The 23,163-nt window shown below is 41.6% G+C and overlaps 1 protein-coding gene across 3 annotated transcripts in view; it reads left to right on the top strand.

Moving 5' to 3' along the window:
- CDC42BPB (CDC42 binding protein kinase beta) overlaps window positions 1–23,163 on the top strand; it is a 92,221-nt gene that overhangs the window by 632 nt on the left and 68,426 nt on the right. The window contains exon 1 of one of the 3 annotated variants that reach the window (XM_031679413.2): window positions 12,117–12,147. The exons of the other annotated variants lie outside the window; for them this stretch is intronic. Coding sequence (XP_031535273.2) covers window positions 12,132–12,147 — 16 coding nt within the window. The 5' untranslated portion in view covers window positions 12,117–12,131. Of the gene's footprint in view, window positions 1–12,116; window positions 12,148–23,163 lie in introns of those variants that run through there. 3 annotated transcript variants of the gene reach the window in all.

The following is a 23,163-nucleotide window of genomic DNA, read 5'->3' as shown; positions in this document are numbered from 1 at the left end:
GCTCTTTGCGCTCTCATCCCTTCGTGGCGCTCCGTCCCGCCCTGCCCTCCTCCTTGGCCTTCACACATCCGCATTAGGTCGTCCCGCCCCCTCATCCTCGGAGGAGCCACATCCTCGGTTCCCACCCCCGCCTCCCGACCCCCCTCCCCGACCGCCGGCCGTCGCCCCGGCCGCTTCCTAGATCCACCCTCCGAGTCTGGATGTCGTTTCCTGCAGCGCTGCCTGGGATATCCGCCCCCGCCCCCGCACCGCGCCTTTGGGGTCCGGAGGCGGCGTCGAGTTCTTCCCCCCACATGCTCTGCTGGCCTGTAGAGGCAGCGGCGTGTGCTTTTTTCATCTGCCTCCCCCACCCCCGTGTATCTCCTGGGAGCGCCCCCCCCAGGTGACAGCCTGTCTACATCCCTTTGGTGTCCAGGGCCTGTACACCCCTTTTTACTGTACCACCTCTAAGGGAATTTTAAGGTTAAAGCCTTATTTTGAATACGTTATGCAAGAGCAAATTGATTTTTTTCATTGTAATTGTGCCAGACCCTTGTTTAATTTGGGGGCAAACTGAAACTGTTAGTGTATGGAAGTAACCTAAAATTTTTCTTCGTCCGATCTTTGCATGCCTTCTCTAATTTGAGCAAGGTTCTATAATGCTGTAATCATTGGTCCACTAACCGGTTATGCTTTATTAGGACAAAAATTTGATTAAGCTATTTTACAGTTATTAGAATGCGAAGGACAGTTACAAGTGTAAAGTGAAATCCTTTTTATCTCTCCCTAACTTAGGCATCCTGTCAAGATCCTCAGACTCACTTAAAAGCACTGAGAAGGAAGATGCAATACTTCTGTTCAGGGTTCAGGTCAAACCTATGAAAATGTTATCCTTGGATCTTTTGCGTCACTGGGCTAGGACTGTGCGGTTTCAACCAGTAATTTCTAATCTTTGGGGCTGATAAAGTTGACATTTATGTGAAGAAACAAATGTATTCCATAGTGAGGCCACCTACTCTGCCAAAATGATAGTTGGAATTTGGAATTTGGAATTTTGTTTACAAATTGAAACTTAAGTTGCGATGTTCTTTAGAGGGCTTCTGTTTTTTCTCTTGGGAGAAATACTGACACGATGGCTTGTGAGAGCAGCAGTAGATGGAGGTCCAGGGCCCCAGGATATAGCCTGCTATGCTTTATCTTGGTGGGGACCATCATTCTTGGTTACATACAATATTGATAGAGTAAGAGTACTATTCATTTTCTGGAATCATTTATCAGTGACATGATTTCCAACTGATTAATTAACTGGCTTCACAGTTGTTTTGACAGTGAAGTCTTTGGTGTTTGTTACATTCGAACCTTCTGAATGTTGTATTTGCCGTTCCTGGCTGAGCATTTGATCTTGAAATCCAGACAGTTTCACAATCAGGTTCAACTCAGTGCTTGGTGTGTGAGTAAATGTGTGACTGAAAGGAGGAAGAAGAGGAAGGCTGAGTTAGCAGGTAAGGTGTGATCCAGCCGGCCTCTGGTCTGGGGACTGCGGCGCCTTGGAAGGGCTCATCTGGAAGGCCGGACGCCCTGTGGACCAGTGGTCCTTTTGCAGCCCCATCACCACCAGATGGTACCAGCCACTCTGAACTGGTGGGCTTCACTGGAGGAAGCTCTTTTCAGCCTGTGTGGAGGTCTTACTTCATGAGATTTGGCTTTTCCAAGTCTAAACAGAAGCTGTGTGCTGTAATACAGAAAGATTTTGAAAATTGTATTCTGACTCTTTGGAAATTATGGTTACAAATAAATCACATTATCCTGAGAACTCAATTTGCCTGGAAGTGTAAACTTCAAATTACAGGGAAAAAGAATGGACTTATATTTAAGGTGGCATTTTAATGGACTAGTAATACATTTTAGAAGTAGTGTTTAATCTGACCTATCTAAGCACATGCACCATTGTAATCCTAAGTGTGTGTTGCTAGTTAGAGAGTGTGTCTCATTATTTAGTGTTACTTGGGACGCCCAGTTACTGTGATTGGAAGGCAACAGCCTTTCAAATAGAATTGTTTGTGGAGTATTCTGACTTTCATGTAGAATTACTTCTGCTCAAGAAGCGTATGTATATATAAGCTGTCAACCTGTGGGTTGTTGAGTTTTTGGATTCGCACTCTTGGTGGTGTTTGAGACCTCTGATGTGTTGAGTCCTGTCATGCAGAGGGCCAGCCTTGCTAGGTGTCTCATGACAGTTATGTAGAATTCTTGACACTCAATGAAGAAAAGCAGCCGTTTCAGCCCAGATTTTAAGACTTATTGGGGAGTCTTTGAAGAAATTTGGAAAGTACAAGTAATGAAGTTTTAAGAGAAGATCATTTCTGGCTCCTTTTTTCTTATTTCCACAGTGGTTGCATGGGACAAGACTCATCCAAGCCGTCATTGTAGGTTTTGTCTTTAATTTTCCCTTGATTATGTTTATAGTTTGATTAGCTTCCTCTATGAAATCCTGGACCTTAATTAAAAGTTGGAAATACACTGCTTTGCATGTGTATTTCTTTAAGCTGTTTTTTAATGCAAATTTGATACTGTTTGAACCACAGCATACGAAACACTTTGAAATTTATACAAGTAAACAGCAACAAATATGGACAACGAAATGAGCTGAATTTGTTGTTTTTTATCTTTGTTGTATAAAAGTACTTTTACGTGCATTACATATTTTTTTCCATGGCTTAAAAATAATGGCTAGTGTTGCATTTGGATGGAGCTGATGTCTGAAGCCCCAGTCCATTGGTATTGGAAGGACCACAGCGGCCCTCGTCTCTGGCCCCCCAAGTGCCCTGCAGACCAGGTGGGAGGCCTTGGGCTCGCTGATAGAGGCAGATGTGACTCCTAGTCCAGGGAGCCACTCTCATGAAGCTCCTCTGAGGAATAGAGTTAATCTTTGTAGCCTTCTGTTTGATTCCGTCATTTGTGATTTTTCTTTCTGTGAATGGGACAGTACCTTCTCAGAGATGTCCATCTGTGTGAATTCCTGTAGCTGCTGGTGTAGGGATGCTAAGCCCCAGGTGTGAATGGGATGACTCTATGGAATTTCATGCCTTCAGGCTTAACTGATGGTGCTAAACATCTCAAGATACATTTTAATCTTAATGGTTTCTCCAGAGAGAAGTTTTGCATAACATGGGAATACCTTTTTTAAAGAACAGATTTAAGAAACAGGTCTTTTGGATAAGATCTGACTTGTAGGGAAATATTGGGATTTCATAGTAAAAATTAGGTTTAGAGTAAATAGCTGTTTGAAGTGCATAGTGATATCGACTATGGCATGCAGTATATAACCACTGAACATTAACCGTCCAGCCGTTTATTACCCTTTCTCTCTTAAAACCTCCTGCGTTGACAGCTGGACTTTGAAGTGAGCAGCAGTTGTCTGTGTTAAATCTAGACTTGGAATAAGTAAAACTGGAGCTGGAGTGGGTTGTTCTCACCTGGAAATACCACTGTGTGGGCTCCCTGAAAAAGCTTACAATGTACGGTGAATTGTTCTTCAGGAGAAACACTCAAATGCGTGTAAGGTCAAAACTCAGGACTCTGCGATGTGGACAGGAGCCCCTCCGCCTGCCTTTGTCCTCCTCTTGTTGCAGCAGCTGATGCCTGTGTGAGCTGACGTCTGTGATGCTGGATAAACACGCCAGCAGACTGTTAATTCCAGACTACGTTAAGTGCGACAAAACCATTGACTGCTTTCCTTTCCTTTTTCTTTTTTTTTTCTTTGCAAGCTGAAGAGGAGTTTATTCTATAAAAAGGCCATTTTTTATCCTTTTTTTTTTGAGGAAGGTACTGGGGATTGATCCTAGGACCATGTACATGCTGAGCATGCACTCTACCAGCGCCTTAACTTTTTTTTGGTTGAAGTATAGTCGGTTTACAATGTTGAGTTAATTTCTGGTGTACAGCGTAGTGATTCATATATGTCTATATCTGTATATTCCTTTTCATTTTCTTTTTCATTATAGGGTGTTACGAGGTATTCAGTATAGTTCCCTGACTGTACAGTAGGGACTTGTTGTCTGAGTGCTTTTCTTGGTAGAGGCAAAAAGTATTTTTGAGCCTAATAAAGTAAAAGGATCATGCTGGAAGAGACCAAATGCAGATTTTTACCTTTTTTTTTTTAAACAAAAAAGATGATAAGATAAAATTAAAGAAAAATTTGAAGCAATTAAAAACATAGAAGACCCTGTAATCCCATCACTCTGACCCCCAAAACATAACACCTTTTATTCCCTGTCCCAAGTTTGATTCTTAGGATGTTCCAGAATGATGGTGTGTTAGGGTTGTCTTAAATTTGTGTGAGCTTCTCACATAAATGCTGTCTTACTGAGAGGAAAATAGGAGAGGAAAATACTCCGTTACATTTAAAATTATAAGTTGTTTGACAGTGTAAACTATGTATGGTAATTTTTGAAGGCTTAATTTAGATTTAAAATCTAAGAGAAAATTCATTTTTTTAAACAAATAAAATAGCTATTACCTATGAGATGGAGGCTGCACTTCACAGTGTAATTTTAAATAATCTGTGTTGCATATTAGGTTTTTGGTCAGTTTTATTGACTGGTAGGTAACTGGCAACAACATTGTTTTCAGATTAAAACTTTGCAAAAAGGGTCAATTATATACTAGGAGACTGGGTTTTTGTTAGCTGTAGGAAAGAATTGGAAATTCAAAGAGAAATTTGAATTGAATCTCATAATAGCTTGCTTCATGTTAAAGCTTCTTTGGAGGCATGGAACTTACTCTTCTAAGGGAACTCCTGACCGTACTGGCATGGCAGTGATTCCTCTAGCCTCCAAAATCACAGTCATGGGTTTGAAAACTGTTAGAAGTTTGAGAGATCAAGTGATCTGTCCTCCCTCCGATTCCCCACCCCCTTTTTGGTTCAACCAGGCTCTGGACATTTTCCATATTCATTACTGAGCAAGCAGCCCTCAAACCAGGCTTTCTCTCCTCCACCGGACCATGGTCAACCCCGGGCCTCCTCGCTGACACCTTCTTTGTTTTATCTCAGCCTGATTTTAGCCTTCCCTTTCCATTTCCGTTGTCACTGGCCTAGCTGAAGCTCTCAAGCCCCCCGAGCTCAGTGATAGCCTTTCTCACTTGAAGGTTTAAATACCTCTGCTAGATCAGTCTTAAACACTGCACCTGATTTTATCACTCCCCCTTTCAAAACTTCTACAATGACTTTATATTCTGTTGGCCTTGGAAAACTCAGGTCTGAAATCCGTGGTCCAGGGTTAGAATTTAATATTGACCTAAAAAGACACAACCAATCGTAGTTTTAGAAGTTGAGGTTTATGGCACTTTTAACCATACCCTGTGGACTGATTTTCTTTAAATATGATTTTTCTTTTATTAAAGTAAAGCATTTCCTTAGTTTTAAAAGTCAAATCATTCCACAGAGTTATAATGCAAAACAGTGGTTCCTCTACCAGCCTGTCCACTCTGGGATCTGACTTCTCCTAAGCCACCACTTTTAACCCTTTTGTTTCTGCTTATCATCAGCTGTCTTAGCATCCCATTCTGCTGCCAATAACAGAGGACTCGATAACTGTGACTGAAACAAAATCAAGGTTAATTTCTATTTTCATGTGAAATTGGGATGTTTGCAGTCTAGGGCTAGTAAGACAGCCTCATTCCAAGACGTCCTCGGGACCTGGGCCCATTCCTGCTCTCAGTGCACTGTCTGGTCTGCTGCTGGCCATACCGTCCACCTTTTAGGCAGCAGGGTGCAGGTGTTATGTTACTGTGGGGGAGTCTTGGATATCAGTGGCTATTTATTTAGTGATTTCTGCCTCAAGCTCCGTGTTCCCACACAGCGTGCTTGCACTGCGGGCTTCTGGGTTTCCATTTGAGACGTGATCTGTTAGCTTCCTCCTGTGGAAGAGAAGGCTGCAGAACTTTATACATCTCCTCCCCCGCATTGCCCAAACACACACTCCCCTTACTCTGTCTGTTTTTTCCAAATATGGCTATATAGTAATTGTTGTTTAATTGATATTCAGTGTGTGTTATCATCATTGGGTAAATATCATATCAGCTAAGCCACATAGGATACAGTTAATTCCCTGTCTTACTAAGATAAGAATCCATTCTTGTGTTTATTGGAATGAGTTGTTTTTTCTTTCATTTAGCTTGGATGCCAGTGTGCAGTCATGAATTTCATCCAGGTTTTTAAACAGAATTCCCCAGGACAGTCAGACACCTCGTGTAGTCTATCACTTTTCATCCCTCGCAGAACCTTTGTCTTCCTGTTCCCGTCTCGGCTGCTTGTTCTCTAGGCCCTCGCAGTCATCCTGGGATTTCTCTTCATTCCCTATGGAATTCTTTTTGTGCCTCTCCTCTGTTGAATGGGAATTCCTGGGTCCCGTGTCTTTCTCCTTTAGGTGGATTGTATGTCCTAGTGGCTTCCTGAGAAAGAGTTCATCAGAGAGAGATTGTTTTGAGACCTGGCCTGTCTGAAAATGCCTTTTCTTTCCTCACACTTGAATGACAGTCTGCCTGGGTACTACATTCTAGTTAGGAATCATTTTTCCTCTGAGGTTTGAAAAGCGTCACCCCACTGCTGTCTACCTGCCATTGTTATGGGACACTTGAGGCCGCTGTGATCCCCAAGCCTTTGTGAGACTTGTTTTCAAGGTCTTCTGTTTACCCCTCAGGTCCCTTGGTAGGTCTTTTTGGTGGGGACACTTGGGTCCTTCAGCTCTCCGTAGCTTTTCTGTGTTACTTCTCGATGATCTCTGATTTCTCCATTCAAGCCTTTTCGATTGCCTGTTATTCAGAGGTTGGGCCTTCTGGAGTACTGCGCTAACTTCCTTTCTCCTACTTTTTTCCATTCTTTGATCTTTTTGTTCTGATTTTTCTGTGAGAGATCCTCAGCTTTATCTTCCAGTCCTTACGTTGAATTTTTATTTCTGCCATCATATCTTTCACTTGTTCTCAGTATTCCTTTTTGTAACATCTTGTTGTTGTTTCATGAGGGCAATACTTGTAAAAAAACATTTCTCTTCCTTTTTAAATTGATTATATACACTCACTTATGTTATATAGACATTTCCTTTTGTTTTATGTGTTATCTCTGTTTCTTCTGAGTCTTTTTTATCCTGTTTCCTACTTTGGTCTTTGTCTTTGATGTCAGAAGCTCTTCTCCAAATGTCTAGTGATTCTTAGCTGTCTTTCCATAGTTATGGGTGGGCTGATTGAAACTCCATGTGCACGAACTTTAGATGGTGAGTCTTTCACCATTAGGAAATAGAGTGGGGACCTTGCCAATTTGAGGGGCACTACCAGAGTTGGTGAAGTAAGTCCTCCGCTGGGCCTGTCAGTTTCCCCAGAGAGGGGTTTCCTGTCTCCTGTCTGGACGGTGGGGAGTGTGGTCTGTGCCCAGCTGCCAGCTTTCTGGGAAGGCGGGCAAAGTGGAGGAGGGCTGATGGGCTGGGGGAGATTGGGGTGTCACCGCTCCTCCTCAGACTCAAAGCCAGCCCTCTTTTCTGTCCATTATTGTGTCGCCCTGCAGATCCTGGTGTCGCTCGTAATTCCCGAGCGACCTCGCCGACCTCACACATGGTGAACATCTAGTTCTCTAGCTTCTCAACACGAGATGCCTCTTGTTCGTTTGCCTTCTTGTTCGTTTGCCTTCCCCGCTGTGCAAAATTGTGTTGAGTATTTCTAGTCTGCTGTCAGCTCTGTCATCCGTTCAGCAAGTATTCTTTAAGGATCCAAGAAGTGTCAGGCGCTGCAGTTGAACAAAGCAGAATTCCTGTTGTCTGGAGCCCCTGGTAACGGGAGGCTGGGCCCCAGTGTAGGCTATACTCTAGGGGACCGGCAGGTACCCCAGTTTTCATCTCCATATGAAGTCAGGATGTATAGTTACTATTTTATTTTTTTGGATTTATTGCCTTTCTGTTATATTTACTCATTTATTAGAAAGCTTTCCCCATAAGTAGAAGAAATGGGAATAAGGGAGGGCAGGTGTTTGTCTAGTAATTGCTCAACATTGGAAGAAAGGGAGGGAGAAAGGGTAACAGGATGTGAGCAAGGGGGATTCCATGATGGGTGTGCTGAAACCAGAAAATGGGGGGCTCCTGAAGAGTGGCTGGGAAGAGGGCTGGGGCTGCACCCGGGTGGGTGTGGGGCGAAGTGGGAGTGCGTCTGCAGAGATAGGTAACATGGCCGTGTTGGCGACTGGGTGTTTGTGATGCAGGGGTCCTGTGTATAAGCTGCTTTTCTCGAAGTGACGCAGAGGTGATTCTAACTCCAAAGCGTTTGGTATGTAGGAAGAAATCACCAATTTAAAATAAAGAGCAAAATAAGAAATGTTCTTGCCAGTCATAATTTTTTAAAAGCATAAATAACAGAAACAAATTCCAAGGGGAAATAGACCTCCCTTACCATGACACGCAAACTATATTTTAAGGCTGTTGCTCTGTTGAGCTTTACCCCTGTTCGTGTGAAATAAGTGAGTTGAAATAATTGAATTTCTTTCATTTTGTTTAAAAATTTTAACTCAGGAGGGTAAACTTATTTTTTAAACTTATATTATTTTTAACTTGAAATAGCATTTGTATTGATTCTTCATTATTGGGGAAGATGTTGATTTCATGACTGGGTATATACATAAATGGATATGCAGCAGTCTTTAAAAAATAATTTTGCAGCTTGGTCACAAAAGGATTTGTTTTCTTTTTTTAACCCTGAGTATTTGAAATCAGATTGTTGAAAAGTTTAATAAGTATATTGACAAGTCACCTTTCTCATGTGCCTTTGAAATGAATCTGGGAAAATCGTGATGAAGCATTGCTTTTGAACATGTGGGATATGTTGTCTAGCAGCAAGTTGTGGGTTATTGGGAATGCTCTGTTTCCAGTTCCACCAGTTAATTATGGTGTCATGGATAGTATTTATATTAGACTGTATTAGGACAAAAAATGTTTCTCAAAATATCAGACATCATTATGGTTTTATGTAACCCAGGTGATAAAGCTAGATATATTTTCTCGTACAAAAATTTGATGTTTTTAAAGCAGGATTTACGTTTATGAGGTTCTGATAATCCTTGTGAAATGATATGTTAAGAGGGTTATTGAACAAAAACCAAATGTCTATCAGCAATATGAAAGAAACTTGAGTGACACAGCTAACTGGTTAAGTTTGTTTTAAGAGAAAAAGTTTTCTCTGTCGTTTACAGTTACCAGACACTTTTGTTTCTCCCCTTCTCTGCCCTTCACTCCCCTTTTCGTAACAGCTTTATTGTGATATATTCCACATACAATTTACCTATTTTAATTGTATAGTTCAGTAACTTCAGTATTTCATAGAGTTGTGCAACCGTCTCTACTGTTTATTTCTGTCTTAGCTCTTTTCTTTTAGTTCTTTTTTTATTGATTTTTTATTTTTGTTAATGGAGGTATTGGGGATAGAACCTAGGACCTCCTGGATGCTAAGCATATGCTCTACCACTGAGCTATACCCACCCCTCTACTGTTTATTTCTGAACATTTTCATCACCTCAAGAAGAAATCCTGTACCCTTTAGCTGTGACTCCCAACTCGTCACTTCCCCCCTTCTCCCACCCACCAGCCCCAGGCAACCATTAATCTAGTTTCACTGTATATTTGCCTCTTCTAGACATTTCCTATAAATGGAATCATATAATATATGGTCTTCTGTAATTGGATTATTTTCACTTAGCATGGGTGTTTTCAAGGGTATATCTGTATTTCATTCCTTTTCGTTGCTGAATAATACTCCATTTAATGGATAGTCCATATTTTGTTTATCCAGTATTCCGTTCATGGACAATTGGGTTGTTTCTACCTTCAGGCTACTATGGATGATGCTTTCATGTACAGGTTTTTGTGTGGACCTATGTTTTCATTTCTCTTGATTGAATCCCTGGGAGTGGAACTGCTGGGTCATTTGGTAACTCTATGCTTAGCGTTTTGAGGAACTGCCAGATTGTTTTCCATAACGACAGTACCAGTTTACATTTCCCCTAGTGGCTTACAGGGTTCCAGTCTGTCCTCATTCTCACCAGCGCTTGTAGTTACTCATCTTTTTTATTGTAGTCATCCTGGTGTGTGTGAAGTGGTATCTCATTGTGGTTTTGATTTGGTTTTGCCTGAAGGCTAATGATGTTGAGCATCTTTTCTTATTTATTGTTTTGTTTATTGACCATTTGTGTATCTTCTTTGGAGAAATGTCTCTTGTTTATTAATTGTGTTGTCTTTTTGTTGCTGATTTGTAAGAGTTATTTATATATTCTGGATACAAATCCTTTGTCAGACATTATTTCCAGATATTTTCTCCTGTGCTGTAAGTTGTCGTTTGGCTTTCTTGATGGTTTCCTTTGAAGCCCCAACATTCTTTTTTTTAATTGAAGTACAGTTACAATGTGTCAATTTCTGGTGTACAGCACAATGTCCCAGTCATGCATATACATATATACATTCATTTTCCTTTTTTTCCCATTAAAGGTTATTACACGATATTGAGCATAGTTCCCTGTGCTATACAAAAGAAACTTTTTAAAATCTATTTATATACATAGTGGCTAACATTTATAAATCTCAAACTCCTAGATTTATCCCTTCCCAGCCCCTTTTCTCACCATAAGATTGTTTACTAAGTCTGAGTCTGTTTCTGTTTTGTAGATGAGTTCATAGTATCCTTTTTTTTTTTTAAGATTCCACATATGAGTGATATCATATGGTATTTTTCTTTCTCTTTCTGGCTTACTTAGAATGACGATCTCTAGGTCCATCCATGTTGCTGCAAATGGAAGCCCTTAAGTTTTTAATTTTGGTGAAATCCAATTTAAATTTTTGTTTGTTGCTTTGCTATCATATCTTAAGAATCCATTGCTAAATCCAGGGTCACAAAGATTTACACCTGTGTTTTCTTCCAAGAGTTTTATAGTTTTGCTTTTATATTTAAGTCTTTGATCTATTTTGAATCAATTTTCATGTAAGGTGTGAGACGGGGTCCAAATTCATTCTTTTGCATGTGGCTATCCTGTTTTCCCAGCACCATTTGTTGAAGAGATTATCCTTTTCCCACTGAATAGTCTTGACATCCTTGTCAAAATCAGCTGACCATAAATGTATGGTCTTATTTCTGGGCTCCCAGCTTTGTTCTGTTGATACCTATGCCTGTCCTTATGCCCCGAGCACACTCTCTTGATTACTTTTGCTTTGGTAGTAAGTTTTGAATCCAAGAAGTTTGAGTTCTCCAACTTTATTCTTTTTCATGATTGTTTTGGCTATTCTGGGTTCCTTGAATTTCCATATAAATTATAGAATCGGTTTGTCAATTTCTATAAAGAAGCCATCTGGGATTCAGATGGGGATTGTGTTGAATCTGTAGATCAATTTGGGGACTATAGCCATCTTAACGTTGTTAAGTCTTCCTTTCCCTGAATACAGTATGTCTTTCCATTTATTTAGATCTTTAAATTGTTTTTTCAACAAATATTTTGTTGTTGGGGAGGGTATAGCTCAGTGGTAGACTTTGCACTTAGAATGAGTAAGGTCCTGGGTTCAGTCTCCAGTACCTCCATTAAAAAATATATATTTTGTTGTTTTCAGATTTTAATTTGTTTGTTTTTACCTTTTTATTGTGGTAAAACATATATGACATTAAATTTTCCATTTTTAATTTTTAAGTGTTCATTTAGTTGCATTGATTCCTTTCACAAAGCAGAATGTAAGATTTGTAATTATTCTGTTAAATTATTCCCAAGATTTTTTATTTAATGCTATTGCAAGTGGAATTGTTTTCTTCATCTCACTTTTGGATTTTCATTGCAAATTTATACAAATACAATTGACTTTTTGTAGTGATTCTGTATCCTGCAAAATTGCTAAACTCATTTATCAGTTCTAATGGTTTTTTAGTGGATTTCTTAGGACTTTTATATATAAAATCGTGTTACCTGTGAATAGAAGTAGTTCTGCTCCTTCTTTTTCCACTTCAGATGCCTTTTATTTCTTTTAGTTGCCTAACTAACTGTCCTGGCCAGAGCCTCCAGTAGTGTGGAGTAGAAGTGGCACGCATGGACTCTTCTGTGTTGTTCCTGACCTCAGGGAGGAAGCATCTGAGTCTTCACCATTATGTGTGCTGCTGGCTGTGAGTTTTCATGGATGCTCTTTATCAGGTTGAGGAATTTCCCTTCTGTTCCTAGTTTGTTGAGTGTTTTTTCATGAAAAGGTGTTGGATTTTGTCAGCTGCTTTTTTGCATCCATTGAGATAATCATGTGGCTTTTGTTTCTTATTCTATTGATGTGGTGTATTACCTTTAATTGATTTTTGTATGTTGAATCAACCTTATATTCCTGGGATAAATCTCACTGGGTCACAGTGTACAATGCTTTTTATATGCTACTGGATTTGGTTTGCTAGTATTTTGTTGAAGATTTCTGTATCTGTATTCACAGATACTGGTCTGTGGTTTAGTTTTGGTATTTGATAATACTGGCCATATAGAATGAGTTAGGAAAAGTTCTCATATATATATATATATTTTTTTTTTTTGATAATGCCGGCCATATTATATAGAATGAGTTAAGAAAGGTTCTGTTTTGTATATTTTTTGATAATACTGGCCACATTATATAGAATGAGTTAGGAAAGTTTCTCTTTTATATATATTTTTGAGAGTGAAAAGCTAGTATTCATTCTTTCAGTGTTTAGTACAATTCACCTGTGAAGCCATCAGGGCTTCGTGGTTAGGTTTTCTGTTATTAGTTCAATCTCTGTACTTAGTGTAGATCTATTCTTACTTTCTGTTTCTTCTTGAATCAGTTTTGTAGTTTTTGTCTTTTCAGAAATTTGTCCATTTCATTTAGGTAAATTTGTTGGCATACAGTTGCTTGTAGTAGTTCTTAATCCTTTTATTTCTGTAACATCTATAGTAATGCCCCCTCTTTCATTTCAGTCTAGCAATTTTGAGTCTCCTTTTTTCCCCCCTTGGCCAACTTTAAAAATGGTTAAAATGGCAAATTTTATGTTACATATATTTGATCACATCAAAAAAGTAATTGCAAGTAAAAGTAATTGAAGCCCATCTATATTGTTGAATGTAAGTAACCACAGTTAGTTCTTTCTGTTGTGGTAGAGTATTCCACTGAATTCACATATTACAGTTTATCCGTTCACTCCAGATGGACATCTGGGTTGTCCAGTTTGGGACTATTAATGAAGAGTGATGCTGCCAGAAATTGTTTTGGTTTTTAAAATTCTCCAGAGAGAATTAATGAGTTTTCTGAATTCAGTGTGTCTGCTGTATCATGAGTCAGTTTTTCTTTTTTAAAAAATTCCTCTCCAGACATTTCTTGAGTTGCTCTTTAACATTGAATTCTGTAGTAGTTTGTGGATTGTATTGCAAGTTGAATGATACTTAAAATATTAATTTCTTATCTGAGAAAAATATTCTCCAGTAAAATGAACTTTAAATGTTTTTAAAAATAAGATTTGGTGTAGAGAAGGTTAGCTGTTGTTTTCCATTTTCCCCATAATTCTCCAGTACTGCATACGAAAGGGAGTCTTTAGGTAAACATTTAGCAATGAGAGTATCACTGTAGACCTTTTGACAGTGGAGTCCAACATGTGTGCTGCTGTACTGGTATTCATCAGGTGCAGGATATGTATCTATCATGCTGAATTCTGAAAGCATTCCTCATGTCAGCCTTGCAGAGTTTGTACAGAATTTTTACCAGCTCATAAAACTGTTTTGTGACCCGGAAGGAATGCCAAAAATAAAACAAACGAACATAACAAATAAACTAGACATGTAGCTGACTTTCATGCTCAGATATGCTTCCGGTGAGAACTGCCGTGTGGTTTGTGACAGGAGCTTGTGGCAATTTGGATTCAGTCTGTTTGGATTTCAGTTGGTTTGAGGGTTTGTGAAAGAAAACTCAGTTTTCAAAACTATCTAGCCTAGAATTCCATGTCATGTCTTCAACTGTCCTCCATTTAGAAGGTAAAATAGTAGACGACCCCATATTTGAAAATGTCATCGTTCCTATTTTGGAGTGGCTTGAATTTTTCATATGTTGATATTCTTTGTCTTTGTAATCAGTGTTAGTAAAAGTGATAGCAGTTGGTATTATTTCCTAATTTCATTTTAAAACTTTTTATTATAGGAATTTCAAACACATTAAAAAGTAGGAGAGTGGAATAATGAACCCCTTGTTTCAGTCACCCAGCTTCCATCACCCAGCTTCAACAGTTGTTAAATCATGGTCTGTCTTACTTCATTTTTATCCCCCTTTCCCTAGAAAGAGTGATTTTGAAGCAAACCGTAGACATCTGTCATCTTACTGGTAAATATTTCCACGTATACCTCAAGGGCTGTCTTGAAAAACACAGCCGTAATAACATTGCAACATTGAAAAACATAACAGTAATTCCTCCCTGAGATGAAATACTTAGTGTTCAGGGTTCTCCTTTTTTGTTGTTTGCGGCTGATTTGTTCTCCAGGAGACAGAACAAAATCTGCCTGTGGTGTCTGGACCGGACACCTCCTCGCCCTCCTCTGACTGAGGCTCCTCTCCCTTTCCCTCAGGCAGTTTATCTGTGGAAGGAACCAAACCGCTTGTCCTATCTGCTTATACCGTTTGAACTTATTCGTAGTGTTTTCCTAGCTGGACGAATTTGGCTTTTGACAAATCATTCCTGTACTGTTGGCCCAGTATGTTTTGTGGGAACCAGAACTATTGAGGACTAAATTGATGTAAGAAATTAGATATTGCTTATTTCCTTTGAAATCCCCCCTTCTTCCTGTGAGGTATGTTCTCATCAGTACCTGATTTGGCCTACAAGCCTGGGTGTGGACAGGGTGCCGGCTCTGCTGTGCCAGAGCCCGGTGGTTGATGTGTTCTGGGTGACACTGCAGGGGGCAGGGATCAGTTATTGCCTCCTTTCCCTCAGGCCCTGTGGAGGGGCTGGGGACTCTCCTTTCTCCCCCATCCCAGGTCTCTGATTCACTTCCCCCAGTTCCCGGCTTGGGCATCTTAATGAGCGCTATGAAGATTTTAAGAGTTGATTAATGTTTAGCTAATGTCCTTCCTTTCCCCCCATGCTTCTGTATTGACTTGTTCAGCTTTTTCCTAAAAATTCCTTAGAACTCTTTGTATTAGGGAAATTAGTCTTTTTTCTGTATTCTGCTTGATGGTTTTTCTTAGATTGTCTTTTGTTAGCTCTTGCTGGTGTTTTGTTCTGAGTCATTACTGCAGTTTGAAGTGAAGGGTGCTGGGGCCTGAAGTCTCCAGTGCCGTCCCCCTTCTTGTGCTGAATGCCCCTTCCCTGTGTCTGATGCCCCCCTTCCTGTGTGGGCTGGCAGCTAGGCTGGGCTCTCACCTGCTCCCTTAGACGCCGTGAGCACTGCCTGCCGTGTGGCTGTAGAGAGTGCCCGATGGCCCGAGTCCAAGGCACCGTCCTCTGTCTCGGGAAATGAAAAAGGAAGTCAGAGGATGGTGCAGGGTGGGAGTCCGGGGACCTGCAGCTGGGAGCGGAGGTCAGGGCCACGTGAAGGGAGAGAGCAATTCTCAAAGGGTAGAAGCCACCCAGGGGGTAGAAGGAAGTGTAGACAACCTTGTAGCCCGAGAGCCGCTGACCTCCTCTCGCCCCGCCTTGTCCCCCACGCCGCCCCCAGCCCGGGCTTTGCTGGGTGACCCTGGGGTCCTGGGGGGAGGTTGCATCCTCAGCACTGCGCAGAACCTTGCACCAGCTGCCCCGCAGCCGGTCCAGTCTCCTCAAGGGCGCATTCAGGGAGCTTCCCATGTGTACCCCGCCCGGCCGCCCCGCCCTGCCTTGTGGAGCCTCCCCACCCCCGACAGGCTCCTGGGGAGAAGTCCTGGATCCCAGAGGACTGCGGGGTGGAGGGCGGCCCGGGCTCTGGGGCTCGGATGGGGTGGGGGTGGGGTCGGGGTCTGCCCGCCGCAGCCCTGAAACACCATCCTTGCCTCGCGGCGGCGGTGTCCGGAGGCTGTGGTGTGAGTGTGAGGGCCGCCCTGGAGGGGAGCTGCGGGGTGGGGGACTGGGGGGCGTGTCCTCTGGACCGGCTGCACCCTCCGGCCACCTAGGGAGCCCCTCAGGTGCTGTTGGGCTCGGTGGCTTGTAGCTCCGTCCTGGAAATGTTAGTGGGAGGCGGCTCCTACCTGGGACGTCATGGCTGTTCTTTGGGGACACGGGAATCGACGTCAGTGAGGATGCGCTTTTTTTAAAAATTAAATTAAATTAAATCTATTTATATTGAAGTACCATCAGTTACAGTGTGTCAATTTCTGGTGCACAGCACAATGTCCCAGTCATGTGTATACCATACATAGATTTGTTTCAATATTCTTTTTCATTAAAAGTTATTACAAGGTATTGAACATAGTTCCCTGTGCTCTACAGAAAAACTTAAAAAAATCTATTTTTATATATAATGGCTAGCAAGGACTCACTTTTTAAAACATGATCTTAAGCTGTTTGGTTTTTCAGTTGAGCTAAAGAGAAACTGGTTCCCACTTGTCTGTGTGTGACGCTATCGCTGTGGCTGGGTGTCTTCCCTGGTTCTACCGAGAAGTCAGCCTGCGGGGGACCTGGGGGCCAGTGTGGTGTGGGGGGTCTGGGGGGCCCGAGTGTGATGTGGGGGCTTGGGAGCCCTGGTTTGGTGGGGAGGCTGGGGCTGGGTGCAGTGGGAGGGGACTGGGGGCTTAGGTGCAGTGTAGGAGCTGGGGGCCTGGGTGCAATGGGGGGCCCTGAGGAATGGTGCAGGAGCCATCACTCGGACCGCGGGGCCTTCCATCATCAGGTAACACTTGGAGTAGAATCTTCTGTCTTTACTGAAGAGGTACGCGATTTGTGGAATGGCTATTAGCCTACACATGCAGGCTAAATATGGTAAAAGCTCAAATGAATTTTGGGTAAGAGAGGATTACCCATAAAGATTTAACCTTTTTTTTTTTTTAAAAACACCGTAATGTTCTTGGTATATCAACCATCGAGTTCAGAGACATTGCCAGATCAGACTTGGGTCATTCAGTGTTTGGCTCTGGACGATTACTGTGAGCATTGATGAAAATGTTTGTATACGGAAGATTTAGGAACTTAAATAGGACTCTGCTGGTCTCGGGATGTATGCTAGAATTTTTTTTTAACCCTGACATAAATTTGTTTTTCTATTGTTTTTAAGTTGAATGAGTTTTTTTTTAAATTAAGTTGAATGAGTTTAAAACTAAGTAACAGTCCTGTTGAACAAGAACGCCCTATTCTTACACTCAGACAGGAGAGTACACTCCATCCCCACTGGGGCAGGAGCTCAGAATGTAATGAAGGGCTTACATGATGTTGGAAACCCTCTTGGAAGCAGTAGGTTTTGTGTTTCTTCAGGTTTCTTCAGACTAGGTCAGTGTTGGAGCGCTCTCGGAGGCGGGCCTGTGCGGTCAGGGGCGCTTACTGAGCATCCTTAGGGCCGGATGGGGAGTGGCCTTTTCGCAAAGTGCTGGTGAAAGAAAGTGATGAAAGAAGGGGCCAGGGAGGAGCAGGGCCAGGAGCGAGGAGGGGAAGGCCTGTGTCCCAGAAGAGGGCCGTGTCCTTGCCCCTACCTGAGCGCGAGCGGACACCGGGAAAAGGAATTGAGGTGGAGGGAGCCCAGCGAGTCTTCTGCGATGCGTGTATGACCACAGCGCGATGACCTTGGCTCTGTGTATGGACACAGCGAGCCCTGTGCTCGTGGCTGGCATCCATGTCTCAGCTAATCCTCCCCACAACCCTCAATTCTGAGATTACCCCTGATTTACCCATGAGGAGACCAGGGCTCAGATCAAGTATCTTGCAACACCAATAGGGCAGTCAAGTCTAACTCAGGTGCCTGCTTTCAGCCAGTGTCTGTGGCTTAATTTCAGTAATTTCTTTAAATATCTTTAATACTTTTTGAATAAGTGAATAATGAATCATGGGCCCAAGCAGGCTCTATTGTAACACATTTTTTTAAGGTTTATTATTGTTCTACATATATATAATTCAGTGACTTTTTAGTATATTAACAGAGTTGTGCGACTATTACCACTAATTCTAGAACATTTTCATCATCCCTAAAAGAAACCCCACGCCCGTTAATAGTCACTCCCCTTTCCCCCTTACCCCAGCCCCTGGCAACCGCTGATCTTTTTGTCTCTATGGATTTGCCTGTTCTGGACATTTCGTGTAAGTGAAGTCATAAAACACATGGTCTTTGTGACTGGCTTCTTTCGTTCAGCATCGTGCTTACAGGATTCATCCATGTTGTAGCGTGTATCAGCGTTTTCTTTTTATGGCTTGATAATATTCCGCTGTATGGATAGGGCACATTTTGTTTATCCATGCATCAGTGGATAGACGTTTGGGTTGTTTCCGGAAAGGTTTTGGGTACTGTGAATAATGCTGCTGTGAACATCTGAGCGCAAGGTTTTGTGTAGACGCATGTTTTCATTTCTGTTGGGTACGTAGCTAGGAGTGGAGTTGGTGAGTTATGTGGTAATGCCATGTTTAAGCATTTTGAGGACCTGCTAGACCGTTTTCCCAAATGACTGTGTCATTTTGTCCTGCTGGCAGTGTAGGAGGGTTCCTGTTCCTCCCCCTCCTCATGGGCACTTGCTGTCATTATTACTGTTTCACGTTCCGCCATCCTGCTGGGTGTGAAGCGATAACTTGCTGTGGTTTTGACTTGCTTTTCTCCCTGATGGCTAACAATATTGAGCATCTTCTCATGTGTTTATTAGCCATTCACGTATCTTCTTTGGAGAAATGTCTGCTCAGATCCTTTGCCCATGTTTTAATTGGGTTGTCTGTCTTTTTATTAGTGAGTTTTAAGAGTTTTTTGTATATTGTAGATGCAAGGCCCTTATCAGATATGTGAATTTGCGTGTATTTGCACGTCTGCGTACATATTCTCCATTCTGAGGCTTGTCATTTTACTTTCTTAGTGGTGTCCTTTGAAGCACAAACATTTTTAGGTGTTTTTATGTATTTATTTTTTCTTCTAGTTTTACTGAGATATAATTGACATAGCACTTAATACGTTTAAGGTGCACAGCATAATGATTTGACTTACGTGCATCATGAAATGATCTCAGTTAAGTTTAGTGAGCATCCATCATCTCATGTTGATACAAGATTAAAGAATAGAAAAGTTTTTGGGTTTTTTTGTGATGAGATAAAGAGATGCAAACTTTCGGTTACAAAATAAATGAGTTACAGGTATGAAATGTACAGTATGGGGAATATAGTCAGAAATTATGTAATACCTTTGTGACAAGTGACAGTGAGTCTTACTTTGATCATTTTGAAATGTACAGAAATAGTAAATTGCTGTGTTGTGTACCAGGAAATAACATAGTGTTGGTCAGTTATTCTTCAAAAATAAGCAAATAAACAAGCAATCTCATAAAAAAAGATCAAATTGGTAGCCATCAGAGAGTAAATCCTCATCAGTAGAAGAGTTCTCCTCACAAGAAAAAGATATTTTTTCACAAGTTCTCTGAGCCCACTGTGGTAATCATTTCATGATGAAAGTAGGTCAAATCATTATGCTGTACATCTTAAATGTATACAATACTTATGTCAATTATATCTCAATAAAACTGGCACAGGTGTTTTTTAAAAAGGATTTACTCTTAATTACATCCCTGGTACTTACTTATAACTGGAAGCAAACATTTTTAGTTTTGATGAAGTCCCAAATAGTTTTTAAAAATGTTCTCACTTGTGCTTTTGGTTTCATAGTTAAGAATTCATTGCCTAATCCAGGATCACAAAGATTTGTACCTGTGTTTAAGAATTGTAACTCTTACTTTTAGGTCTTTGATCCATTTTGAGTTAATTTTCTTGTATGGTATGAGGGTCCATGTTTATTCTTTTGTGTGTGTTTGTCCACTTGTCCTAGCACCATTTGTGAAGAGACTGTTCTTTCCTCCTTGACTTTTCTTGGAGTTGTGTCTGTTTTTGAGCATCTTACAATGAAATCACAAATAGTTTGTGTCTGATTTCTTAAGCTTTGTGGTCTGTTCTTAAGATTCGTCAGTGTTGTATGTAGCAGTGGCTCATCCTTTTTTGTTGGTGAGTAATATTCCATAGCATGAACACATACTACGTATCTGTTTGCTTGTTAGTGTACATCTGAGTTGCTGTCAGTTTTTGAGGGTTATAAATAAAGTTACTCTGAACGTTTTTATCCCTCTTTGGTGGATGTAACTGGGTCATAGGGTGCATTATGTTTTGGGTGCTGAAGAGATAAAACACAAATAGGGGATGGAATGGCAATAAATCAGATACTCTGTTTAGAGGAGAGTGAAAGAATTGTTTACTTGGATTACCAGTTTTCAAAAAATTGAAATGATACAATTCACCTTTCACTGAAATGATGCTGACTACCATTGACTGTTGCTTCCTCAGAAGATGTACTGATTGTGAAATTAGAAGTGGCTGTTATTTTACTGTGCAGACAGAAAACCGTGCTTTTCCAAATTTGCAACAATGGCACACAAAATTCTGATAAAAATACTGCCTGTTGTAAGACGGTTAAGTTAAGAACAGCAAGAAAAATAGTTAATTTTTTCCTTTAGTTTTTAAAACAAATTTTTAATGTTATAGGAAAAATAAAGAGTCATCTATGTGGGAAATAAAGATAAATAACAAGGAAATTGGACTCAGACACAGTAAACAGTCTTATGGTTACCAGGAGAAAAGGGGTGGGAAGGGATAAATTGGGAGTTTCAGATTTGTGAATATTAAGTAGTAGTTATAAAATGGATAAATAACAAGTTTTTCTGTATAGCACAGGGAACTATATTCAATATATTATAGTAACCTATAATGAAAAAGAATATGAAAACAAATGTGTGTATATATGTATGACTGAAACATTACGCTGTACACCAGAAATAATTGATGTATTATAAACTATAGTTCAATAAAAAAATAACAAGGGAATTGAAATACCAAGCATATATATGAACTTGGGCTTTGTGTTTTCTGTTTGCTTATTTATTAAAAGCAGGTGATAGCTGTCCTGTAGGTTTTAGAGATTGTTATATATTATACAGCCCTGACACATATGTAGCTGTTCAGAAAGTGGTGATATTTTATCAAATATTTGGGGTGTAAGAAAGAGTAGAAGACAAATTTAAAGTGTTAAGTCAAGATCCTATCTTCCCATGTCTCTTAAATTGAACCACAACTTTGAGTTAATCGTAACAGAATATTGATGGATATTATTTGGTGCTAAAAGTTCCTCCAATTACTGAAATTAAGTTGCCCTCCTTTGAATGTGTTAATTTAGTGATGATTTGCAAACTTCTTACTTTCTTATTTTACTCTTTCTGCTCCCTTCTTAGGCCATTTCCTTTCTAGAACCGTTTTTGTCAGTGTCTTCTGTTATATGTCCTGGGACTAGTGTCCTCTAGAAATGTGCCAGCAAGGCTCAGACTCAGGGAGAGAGTCAGGGACCCAGGGAGAGTGAATTAGGACCTGCTCTGTTACAGGATTCCAGGGGCAGAGCTCTGGGGCTCCTTGTGGTCCTTGAGTTGCGGTCAAACAGAGGCGCTGTGCATCCCTGGCAGTCGGGAAGAGTGGAGATGGCCCCTTCCTTGCCGCTCTCGCAGCCTCCTTCCTGCCCTGGTTGTGTGGGAGGGCGCCTCTGTCTATCTAGGACGCCGTGGCTTTGTGCTGGGAGGCGTGAGGAGTTAGGGGTTTCTCCTCTGGCTCTGCACTGAAGCTAAGCTCATTTCCCGCATCCCTGCTCCTGGTGATGACCTCGCCCTCCAAGGGCGTCCCGTCCCGGTGCCCTGTCCCAGTGCTGCGTGTGTGCCAAGTCCTGTCCCCCCACAGAGTGCCCGGCACTGTGTAGTGCTTTTTGTCTTTAAAGTCGCTAAATAGAATGCTGAGGGTAAAGTTGGTCAGTTACTAAGATTCCTGGACATCTAGTTAGCAATTAAGATTTGGAATTACAAAACCATGTCTAGAGTGGCCATGTGCTGTGTTGCTGAGTTAGCAAAAGGCCAGACTCTCTTGTCACAGATGGTCTTAAATACCTCAGTTTATCAAGCTGTGGAATCTGTTTCATCAAAATATATATGTATATAATCCCAGTAGTTGATAAAGCAGTTTGTATGTTTATACATCTATTTTCTTTATCAAAGTTTTTACTCAAAATTTAGTAGAGAAAGATCAGGAAAAACTGAGGAAAAACCATTGAGTAAAATCATTAATTTCTATTAAAAAAATAGTCATAAAGTCATAAAGCGCTAGTGAGGGTACACGGAGTGGGAGCTGGTGCTGGTGAGCAGCCCTCAAGGAGAGGCATCGCCAGCTGCTGGGCACAGCCATAGAATTACTGGGTGCCATTAATGTTGATTTCAAAGAAGTAGCTGCATTCTGTGGATTGCTTGTTGAAGCTTGAGACATGTATTTTGTAGCCCTAGAATTGTGGCGCATCATAGCATTTAAGCCGGCGAAAACAAACCTGTGTTCGTCACCTCTGAGGTGTTCGGAAATGTCCATCCTGTCCCTGTGCTCCGTTGGGCTAGTCCACCAGTGCAGTCAGGCTTGCCCCCCCCAGCCCCCGACTGCCACGCTCGTCAGGGCCACTCCAGTCCCCGTGTGCCAGCCCCGGTTAATTCTCAGCCTCCAGCGTGGGAGTCCTGGCTTCCGGCACACAAGCTCTCCTCCTCTCCCCATCCTCCCGGCGTCGAAGCTCCCCGGGGCTCGGTCCTTGGTCCCCTCCTGCCCCTCATCCAGGCCCAGGACCCTAATGTCAGCTGTATACTGGGCCCCAGAGTCACAGCTGCAGCGCAGGCCCCTCTCTGGAGTTCAAGTCACAAATCCAGCTGCCTTCTGAGTGTCTGCTAGACACGTGCAGCTCACCCCACGGTCCGCTCCGTCTCTGCCTGCCTTCCCCACCTCACCTGGCACTTCCCTCCACCCAGCTGCTAAGGCCAAGGCCGTGGATGATTCTCTCACTGCACGTCCAGTCCAGCAGGAGTCCTCTTGGCTCCACCTTAAAAATACAGTCAGAATCTGACTGTTCAGACCACCATCACGATGTAAACTGTAACTCTCTTTCCTGCCCCATCACATTCCCAGTTTCCCTGGTTTTCTTTTTGTTCAGAGAATCTG

The sequence above is a fragment of the Vicugna pacos genome, chromosome 6 (genome assembly GCF_048564905.1).
Source record: "Vicugna pacos chromosome 6, VicPac4, whole genome shotgun sequence".
Taxonomy (NCBI): domain Eukaryota; kingdom Metazoa; phylum Chordata; class Mammalia; order Artiodactyla; family Camelidae; genus Vicugna; species Vicugna pacos.
The sequence above is the reverse complement of the archived record's forward strand: the minus strand, read 5'-3'. Positions and strand labels throughout refer to the sequence as shown.